The sequence below is a fragment of the Anopheles merus genome, chromosome 2R, assembly GCF_017562075.2.
Source record: "Anopheles merus strain MAF chromosome 2R, AmerM5.1, whole genome shotgun sequence".
Classification (NCBI taxonomy): domain Eukaryota; kingdom Metazoa; phylum Arthropoda; class Insecta; order Diptera; family Culicidae; genus Anopheles; species Anopheles merus.
Window position 1 is genome coordinate 59,555,398 of NC_054082.1, and position 10,720 is coordinate 59,566,117.

General features: G+C 39.9%; 1 protein-coding gene across 2 annotated transcripts in view; it reads left to right on the forward strand.

Annotated features, from left to right (window-relative positions):
• The window catches only part of LOC121591159 (transmembrane protein 132E), a 55,184-nt gene extending 44,870 nt beyond the window's left edge, over positions 1-10,314 (forward strand). The window contains exons 3-15 of one of the 2 annotated variants that reach the window (XR_006004519.1): positions 5,067-5,249; positions 5,332-5,572; positions 5,643-5,786; positions 5,863-6,065; positions 6,146-6,470; positions 6,530-6,777; positions 6,907-7,099; positions 7,160-7,775; positions 7,845-8,064; positions 8,127-8,247; positions 8,426-9,343; positions 9,458-9,617; positions 10,043-10,314. Coding sequence is in view for 1 of the 2 variants with exons in the window: in XM_041911581.1 (XP_041767515.1) it covers positions 5,067-5,249; positions 5,332-5,572; positions 5,643-5,786; positions 5,863-6,065; positions 6,146-6,470; positions 6,530-6,777; positions 6,907-7,099; positions 7,160-7,775; positions 7,845-8,064; positions 8,127-8,247; positions 8,426-9,343; positions 9,458-9,472 (3,427 nt within the window). In the remaining variant the exon portion in view is untranslated. Of the gene's footprint in view, positions 1-5,066; positions 5,250-5,331; positions 5,573-5,642; positions 5,787-5,862; positions 6,066-6,145; positions 6,471-6,529; positions 6,778-6,906; positions 7,100-7,159; positions 7,776-7,844; positions 8,065-8,126; positions 8,248-8,425; positions 9,344-9,457 lie in introns of both variants that reach the window. The other variant, XM_041911581.1, reaches the window with a different exon arrangement.
• The last annotated feature ends 406 nt before the right edge of the window (positions 10,315-10,720 follow it).

The following is a 10,720-nucleotide window of genomic DNA, read 5'->3' on the forward strand; positions in this document are numbered from 1 at the left end:
TACACTGAGGGACCACACGGTCTGTCTGATCGTCAATCTGGTTTCCGGAAAAAATCAATCGAAATCACTGGTTTTGCAGACGAGATCGCTCTCACCGTCTCAGCTGTGTCTATTGACGAGGTAGAGATGCTCGCCACCGATGCAGTCGGTCGGATTGACCGGTGGATGCGGGATGCAAAGCTAGAGATTGTGCATGCAAAGACTGAGTTCATCGTCATCAGCAGTCACAAGGTGCACCAAAAAGCATCGATAATGGCAGGAACTATACAAGTCGAGTCTACCAGATCGCTGAAGTATCTTGGGGTAGTCATTGATGACCGACTGAAATTTAAGAGCCACCTCGAGGAAGCTTGCAAAGAGGCCATGAAATCAGTAAATGCACTAGCGGCATTCACCCCAAACATTGGCGGACCGAGTAGCAGCATTAGGCGCCTTCATGATAATTGCGCCATCTCTGTGTTGAGGTACGGAGCGCCGGTTTGGGCGCATATACTAAAGGAGAAGCTGCACCAGAACACCGTGAATAAGGTGCACAGGAAGTTGGCCATGCGTGTTACTAGCGCGTACCGTACCATTTCGTACAAAGCGGTATGCGTTATTGCGAGCATGATGCATCTGCATCACCCTCGAGGAGGACTCGAAGAACTTCCGGAAATTGCGTGCGGGGGGATCTTTCACCGAGACTGCAAAGAAAGCCTCAAGGTAAGTATCGATGCGGCAATGGCAGAACGAGTGGAGTAGCTCGTTGAACGGAAGATGGACCTACTTGCTGATCCCCGACGTTGCAGCATTGCTAGAAAGGAAACATGGTGATGTGGACTACTTTGTCACCCAGGTTCCTTCCGGCCAGCCATTAGAACATTAGAAAACAGCCATTAGAAGCTATCTGCACAGGTTCATTCGCGCCCCTTTATCTCGGTGCCCTGCGTGCAAGGATGAATATGAGATGGTGGATCACGTTATGTTCCACTGCTCTCGATTCGCCGAGGAACGCCTGTAGTTGAACGCGAGTTGCAGGGTAGAGGTCGGCCGTTCTAATCTGGTACAAGTCTGCAGCACACCGACTCATGGGAGGCAGCGGCAACAACAATGCGTCTGATCCTGACCAAGCTGCACCAAAAATGGAAGCAAGACCAGCATCTCGGCAATATTAAAATTCGTCGTAAGTGTATGTGTTAGTAAACGCGTGAGTGCGTGGCGGAAAAAGTGTCGTTTAGTGCCTAGTGTTTCGCGTCGTCGTCAAATCTTTCTCGCGAACTTTGGCTCATCGTGCAGCAGGAGGATGAAATGCTAATGCACAAGCCCTTTCTCAAGAAGCAAACACACACACACACACACACACACACACACACACACACACACACACACACACACACACACACACACAAGTTTTTGTAGTCCATTTTCAGCAAAAAAAAAACTTTGAAAAATATCATATTTTCATCATATAAAAAATATCATATATTTTATCAAAATGATTCGGTTAGCCGCCGCCGCCAGATGCGCTAGTGAAAATTCAGATTACCATTAAGGCCGGGGTACATTGTCCGTACGCGCTAGTGATGGGCGTTTCGGAGCGCACCAACGGCTCCGGAGTCGGCTCCGCACCCAAGGCTCCGGAGTCGGCTCCGAACGAACGGTTCAATAGAGACATCATAATATGATAGCGTAATTAATGTTAAGGCCGCGGGACATTATCCGTACTCGCTAGTGTAATTTTTATTTCCACTAACGTATCTGGTGGCAAACAGCACAAGCTAGAGGTCGGTATAATCCATGTGTCAAAATTATTCATACGTGGTATCCCATCAATTTTCGATCAGACTTTAAAATATTGATCAACGTCCATAAATTGCAACAAATTAGACCGTTAAGTGTTGTTGTAGGACAAATTGTCATTCATACAAAGCGCGGGCAACATTTATCCGCATCTTCAAATCTCTATCCATCATTGTGTAACATTATAGTCTCCTCGACCCGAAACGTTTTTTGATAGATAAATCATACCAGTCTTTAGCTTCCATCCACCTCCGCTAGGTGGTGTACACGTTCACAAAAATTACACTAGCGAGTACGGACAATGTCCCCTGGCCTTTACAAATACGTTTGCACACATGCTCTCCGTGTTTCACTTTTTCGAACTATGCACCGATATGCAACTCATGTATATCCAATACAGACTTCATTGATGGGATGAATAGCAATGGTTTATTTCAATTGAATGGCACTGTTAATCAATTTGGAAGCCATTTGGATCTAGTTTTTGCAAACTCAGCCGCAGTAAATTTTTTGTGCGACTCGATTATCGCCCTTCAGAACCCTGCGAACGGTACACTGTCCCTAGGGAATTTCTTTCCATACGTTTCACGCTGTTGCAATCCACTTCTTAGTGAAGACAGTCATCATCCTTCATTGGATATGGTGATTCGTTTTCCCACGCAATTCTCCCGTAGCGCAAACAACCAGTCCCGCAGCAGTCGATTTTTTTTCAAAACGGATGTGGAACGTATGAACTCTCTAATAGCGTCGTTTGACCTTGATTTCGACTGTTCCAATTTTACGACGATCGACGAAGCTACGGAATCCTTTAGCGCGTTTATGCGCTCAGCGATAAATTCCTGCGTTCCTGTTGCCCATCCTAAACCTGGTCCCGATTGGTCAATCGCATCCCTTCGACGGCTAAAGAAAGTAAAATCTAAAGCTTACGATGATTACCACAGAACTAGATCAGCATTGCATAGGAGAATATTTTTTGATGCATTGAATAATTATCGGCGACAAAATCGTGTGCTCTACCGCTCCTACATACGCCGCACTGAAAGACAACTTTTTACGAAAACGACGCGGTTCTGGATCTTCTGGAACAAACGACGCAACATAAGTGGTATTCCTTCATCCCTGAGCTGCAATGGAGTAACTAGTACTAATACGTCCGATTTTGCGACACGTTTGCCAACCGCTTCGCTGATGCATTCACTGTTCCAGTCGATGACCAAAACATACTTGCTGAAGCCACGATCAATACGCCTTCCGATGTGATTGATTTTATTTTACCGTCGATTGATGAAGTCACCGTAGTTCATGCACTCAATAATTTAAAACCGACAACTTCATCTGGGCCTGATAGCATTCCAGCGTACATCTTAAAACACTGCCGCCACTCAGTTGCACCCATCTTATCGAAAATATTTAATGCTTCATTAGCGCGAGGAATCTACCCGGCGTCATGGAAACACGCTCGAATGTTTCCGATTCATAAGAAGGGCAGCCGTCTTGAAGCTAGTAATTATCGTGGCATAGTCTCTCTCTGCGCATGTGCTAAGGCGTTTGAACTACTTCTGTACAAACCGCTACTCACTGCGGTACACAACTATTTGAGCCCGAGTCAGCACGGTTTTTTACCAAAGAGGTCTTCCACAACTAATCTTGTCGAATTTGTCGGTTTTTGTTTCGACAACTTGGATCGTGGCATCCAAGTTGATGCTCCATAACATATATCGACTTTAAGGCCGCATTCGATAGCATATCGCATGTTATTCTGCTTTTAAAGCCTAAAAAACTCGGTTTCGCTGACAACCATATTACCTGGCTTCGCTCATACTTAACTAGTCGCTCATATCACATAAGTATCGGACCCCATCGCTCTCACACCTTTTCCAGTTCGTCCGGATTCCCTCAAGGAAGTAATCTGGGCCCATTACTTTTTTCTCATTTACATCAACGATCTATCGTTTGTGCTACGCGCGAGCCTACACCTCATGTACGCCGACGATGTGAAAATATTTCTTCCTGTGAAAAACGCTAGTTACTGTCAACGCCTCCAGATAGTCCTTGATGATCTCGATAGTTGGTGCATCAGAAACGGACTAGAAGTATGTGTGGATAAATGCCAGTGCATTTCTTTCAGCAGAGCCCGAAGCCCTATCACATTAATTACTCGATGAGAGACTCGCATCTTGTTCGAACGTCATGTATTCGCGACCTGGGAGTGTTACTAGATGAAAAACTTTTATTTCGTCCTCATATCGACAGAGTTATTGCGAAGGGAAACCAACTGCTTAATGTTATAATACGTACCTGTAGTGAATTCATCGATCCCGTGTACATCAAATCGATCCACTGTTCCGTTGTACGATCTTGTCTGGAGTACTGCTCTCCGGTTTGGTGCCCGCTTACTGTTGGTGATATAAATCGACTTGAAGCCTTGCAAAGGAAAATTACAAGGTACGCGATCCGGCTCCTTCCTTGTCAATCTCACCATACTAGGCCTTCCTACCATCAGCGGTGCCTGCTTCTCAGACTCGAAACACTCAGCAAACGGCGTCGAAATGCGCAGTGCGTTTTTATATTCCGGCTTCTCAACGGCGAGATCGACTCCCCCGCACTCTTAATTCGAGTCAACGTATTCGCTCCCTCCCGAACACTGCGATCTAATTTCCATCTGCGCACCCCCTGCACGCGTAATAACCATGGTCAGGAATTCATGGCTTCGCATGTCATCGGAATTCAATGATGCATTAGAATTATTCGATTTTTGTTTGTCCACGTCAGCGTACAAGGAAAGATTGCGGTTTCGTGATGTGTAATGTATGTATGTGTAAATTATTATATAAACGATTAGACCAATAGGTCCGTCTGTTTTAATAAATAAATAAATAAATAAAATAAACAAATGTGTATTGAAAATTAATAATACAGCAATTATCCGCAGTGCGCGATACTCGATATACACGAATTCGCAGTACGCGAATTTATTTATTTATGTATTTATTTATGCGAAACTTATTTATGTTAAAAAATCATGTTGCATAAAATTTTTCGAAAAGATACCTGTTTTTCAATTAAAATATTCAATTCAAAATCCAGTTTCGATATTTTTTGACCTCTGAACCGGTAGTATAAACACTTTTTTTTATTGGAATTCGCTATACGCGAAAACCAGAGATACGCTATTGCTGTCGGTCCCGTACGATAGCGTATATCGGATAATGACTATATTTAGCATGCCATATTATTTAAAACAACCGTAGGATAAACCTTTCATTGATTTTGTTTTAATATTATAGGGCGCGTGTCAAAGCAGGTATGCGTATTTTAGGGGCTGTAGCGTCGTCAGATGAGTGGAACGTCTCGGTAGAAAAGGAAAACACGAAACACACTGTGGCTCGTGTTACTGCTTTTCGCAAAGACCAGGATCCAGATAGTCCAACTGGTGGAAGTCGAACAAAGGATGTTTCTTCTAATGAAGCGTAAGAACATTAGGAAATTATGATCAACATTATACATAATCATTTTTAATAATATAACATTTCTATTGATTCGTGATTTTAGTGTATTAGAAGTATTTTCATGGTTACTTGAAGTTTCAAATGATACGAAGGAATATTGGGATGGTGGGCGAATCATATGGTCTGTTAGTTATGTGAATGATGGGCCAAAACTGAAGACGGATTTTACGACTGAATCTTCTTCACAAACTAGTACCGTATTCCAAGAAGAAGGTCGAAAAAAGATTGTAGCAAAACTTGAAATACTTAAAGACGATATCCAAGCCGTTTTACCAATAGCAAAGGTATGTTATTGTTCAATATACAAAATAAGGAATCATTTTTGTTAATCGAAATTTCATTCCTGTATAATAGAATTGGGAGCTTATGAACACGGCTGTTCTCACCGGAAGACAAGTGTCGCAGGCCATGAAAGTATTTATAGTATCACAGGCCGGAAAGATGGCAGATGTTACATTACAAACTTCATGTCAGACAGAAGATGAAAGTGTTATGAAGGTAATAGGCACATACTTTGTTTTTATAAAAAAGCTGAATAAACTGAATAATGAACAATAATTTATTCTTTTCGTAGGTATCTTCCTCGTGTAGTTCAGTATATGTTGATGGTTCAGAAGTCAGAGGTTCATCTAATGCCTCAATATTGGTGAAATATGGTACATATGCCGGATTGGCTAGATTTACAGTGTGGATGCCCGAATTTCCTTTAGAGGTATCTGTCGCAGACTTTCGTTTATCCCAGATCAAAGGATGGAAAATTCCAGACGATCATAGCACGTAAGCAACTTAAAAAATCCGATATTAAGACATTACAAATGTTTAATGAATTTTGTAACTAACATTTACACTCCTTGCAGAGTGCACTCTAAACCCAATCGTCGTAAAAAACGAGCATATAGCAATGGTGGCGTTTGGGCCCATCATGCCGATGATTTTATAAATGGTATTTCTTCCGAACGCAGTGTTTGTCGAGCAAGATATCAGCAAAGTCCAGTGGAAGTATTTGCGAGATTCGTAGCGGTGGATCAAGATTCAGGGCGTGTTAGTTATTTAATATCTCGCCGAACTGGCCTTCGAGTAACAGATCTGGTACAACCCCTGCTACGTGTAGCAGACCCAAAAATTGCCACATTAAGAGGGCGCACACTTCAAGGCCGTGCGATGGGTCGCACTGATGTTCAGGTAGGGCATGTGTTTGTTCTTTCTGATATTGTTTCTCTTACAAATCTTATATCTTATAGGTGCTATCTCCTATAAATGGGAGGGTCATTGGGGCCAGAGAAGTGCGAGTTGGCAGTGACAAAGTGACCATTACACGTTTAATGGTTAAAGTTGTTTCCGGCTTGCAATTGTCAATATCGGGCGATGGTTCAATCGATAATGGTTATATAGCAGAAACTACAGTGACGCGTAAATTGACTGCACAATATCAAGAAGGACTATTAGATATTGAATTAGAATTTTCTGATGGTTCAAGGACCCCGCTGAGGTTAGTGATATATATTGACCTGCCTGTTTGGTAAACTGTATGGTGCTTTTATATTATATTAGCAACAGTTATGCTTGATTAGACGAAACATTGAGGAAAGATTGCATTAAATATTTGTTCATATTACAGGGATATATCAGTTGATGATTATTTCCTGCTGGTCGAGAGTCTTGATACCGAGGTAGTAGCATTTGCGCCTATGCTTGCATCCCATCACCCACGAGTGATTGCAGTCGGAGAGGGTAACGGAGAGTTATTACGTGTTACTTTACTTCTTTCAGAAGAATGTCGTTTACGTAAAAATGTGCCAGTTTCTAAGCAGGTATGCAATTATAAATGACAAATTGTTGAAACAATTGTAATTTTTTTTAATTCGTCCTAGGGAATGAAAATATCTGTTGGTCCGTTGATTAGCGCTCTTGCATCCGTACACGTTGATTTTAGTAGTTCGGATAAGAATATAAAATCAGATGCAGTTCAAAATGACGGCGCTATCGGAAGAGACCGAACTAAATCAGGAAAAGAATTGAGTGATCTAGAAGATATACTTATTGGGATCCCACTGAAAGATAGCAATGCTCACGATTCTGCGCCTGTTGTGCATTCTACCAGACAACATCTCCGCGGCACTGGAGGTGGTGGCATTATTAGTGGCAACAGTGGAATGGTCGGAGTATTTTCGTCAAACAAAAGTTTGGTGCATGGTGATGCATCTACGCTCGAAATTGGCATGTATGTTGTATTGAGTGCCTTTTGTTTGGCGATTGCCATATTTGTGATGTCATGTGTAGTATATGCATCGAAATATCGACCAGTTCTGATAGATTCTAATGGTGAAGCTAGTGCCCGCGATGGCATGGGACATTCAAGTGTGTTTGATATTGGCAAAGGCAACGAATCTTGTGCAACTAATGCACATGATTGGGTTTGGTTAGGTCGGGCAACTGTAGATCGTTCAAATACTGATAGTATTGCAGAGAGAGCTCCCCAATATAATGGTAAATATGCTATGAAATATGGTGGTAATAAAATGTTGATTCATCTTAAAAACTTCTCCCCAAAAATAGATTCACGAATGCATATTATTAGCAATCCGATGAACTCAAAGTACGATGAGGTGATCGAACATGTTTCGCAAATAAATAGTTTCGATAACCCTAATCATATTCAGTTGCCTTCATCTGTGCCATTCCAAAATCGTGCAGTAAACGCAGTAAGCGAAACACCTGTTGCATTAATAGATTCTGGTACCTATAAAAAGCGTGTTCGTCATAACCCTACCATAAGGTAAATTGCAAGAGTTTACTGATAGAAACAGTGTTAATTATGCTTTAACATTTTCATTTTAGTGAAGATGCACCATCACTTCCACAGCCTAGTTTTGCAACAACAGTTGTAGACCATATTGAGTACCGACCACCAGTTCCACCACATCGCAATATAGGAGTAACGGCTCAGTGTTCCAACAAGGTACAGAATATGTTACTTTTTGTTTTATTGAATAGGATTGTCTAATCCGTGTTTTTTAGATGTTATTTCCTTAAGAAAAAAACGATATATTTAGATCTGATGCATTTGCCTATATGATTCGTTATTAAAATACAATCGTTCGTCGTTTTTGTTATCTTTTATTGGTATAATTATTCAGCAACTGCCAATTGATACTGCTGCTCAGTTAAAGGCTACAAAGCGTTATCATCATCGTGCCCCAAGAAACAGCAGCAGCATTCCATTAAATAGTGTGGATAATATTTCCTCTAACATTGCTCCTAGTTGTGGAATACAGATACACAATGCTTCTGGAATGCAAAAACGAAACATAAACCACACACAGCATCAAATCAATGTAGCTCTGTTTAGCAATGGGAATTCTTCTCAAGCCAAACAAAACGAACCAACTCAAAACATTGTAGCTAGAAGATCAAATAGATCACCGCATTCGTTTGAAAATATGGGGTTTTCTATAGTACCCACTTCAAATTCCAGTTATTACCAAAAAGACGAAAGAAATCACCAACAACATCAAACTTCAAAAGATTTACATATGGCTGAACGCTTAGTAGAACAACCAAATGCCCAAAAAACTGCGTTTAAATTTGACACTATTACTCAATCGAAAAAACACCATCAGCCCTTTGATCGTCCTAAGCCGTCAGTATTATCCGATGAAACTTATGATCAAATTCATCGAGGTCTAAATCAGCAACATGTAAAACATACGTTAGATCAATCTGCTCTTGATCTGAGTACCGAATTCAATCCAATACACAATAAGGGGGAGTGCTGTCAAAAAACTATGTCGGGATCATCAGATGATGATGGTGGTTTTAGACTCATATTAGATCAATCTTTTAGAGATGATAATTATAAAAGGGAAGCTACAGACTCATCTTGTGCTGCTTTTGAGATGGCATCATCGAGGAAAACTAAAAAAAAACAAACAGTGGTGGGGAATCCTATGTTTTCTACAACCCCAGACAGCGAACTAGGACCGGCAGAGAGTCTAGGATTAGATGATCTAGATATGGATTATGAACAAATTATGCATTACTTCGATAATCTAAAGGTATGATGAAGGTTTACCTTTAATGTATGCTTATTATTTATTGCAGTTTAACCGCTAACTTAAAAAATCAAGTATTTATGGCATTCACTAAACTTTTTTTTTTTTGTATTTCAGGAATCAAACGCCTGAGTGCAGGAGATCATTGCAAAGATTCGCGAAATATTAGCAACATTTCAACAACAGTACAGAAACGTTGCAAAATCTCCGCTGTCTAGTCCATCAAGTATTGCCGTTATAAAAAATTCTAACTTAGAGCAGTTTTTTGAACATTTGAGTGAGTCTTATGCATAAAAATGACGATATTTTAAGATAAGATGACGATATTGAATCAACGCAAAATCTGCCTCATATCATTGCAAAACTATGGTCATGTTCACTCATTTTTAGGTACTGAATGATTCAATCACAAGTCGTTCGTTCAGGGTTATGTTCCATTTTAAATGTTTTTATTTTTAGGTGCCATAGTGTAATAGTTTTAGTTGAACTAATTTGTAATAATTGTTTAATGCTTTTTGTTTTAAAACGGGCTACAAACATACTTAACAACATATGACTTTATTGCAATTAAATAGAATCTCCATTCATAATAACATTTTAATACGTTTACGTCATTAATGTGTAGTTATAATCATCATTGCAAATTTAGTTTAATTTTGTACATTTCTGCTCATTGCTCGATCATTTTTTTTTAAATTTCAGTACCATATGAACCACTGCTAACCTTGTTGGGTTACATTGTACTTGTCAAGCGGATCTATAAAAAAGCGATTTTGCAGTGATCATAAAATACATAAGTGTAATCGCATAACCACACTTGGTGATATTGTTGAAGTCACTAGCTTAAATATACAAAACCATAACAAAATATTGCACCTGATATCATGTGAGCTTACAAAGCAAAATTCACGTATTGAATTGGAAAACAAAACTAATAAATAAATCTAGTACTGACTACTAGAGTACAATTCAAACGGTATTTTTCATTGATACGTTTGCTGTACTAAAAAAGATATGCAATTCTTCAAGTCATACGACTTATGCAAAATCCATGTACCCAGTGCTTTAATACGTGTATGCTTTAGTCTTGTACAAATGTATTAAAGTGGAAGTGTAAGTGGAATAGAGGAATTACTTGATAATGTAAAGCTGTTTTACGCTCCGAAAAAAAACAATTTAAAACATATAACATTCATGTATAAGTAACATTACCACAAATCTATAATTCTGTCGTAACTCATGATGAATGTGGCTAATATACAGCCTATATTTTGTCACCTATAATATTTTTTTATCAAACTAAAAATTTGAATTCATTAAAACTACTGCAATGATTTGATAAATGGTGGAACTAAAAGTTGATTTTAAAAGGCCATTTAA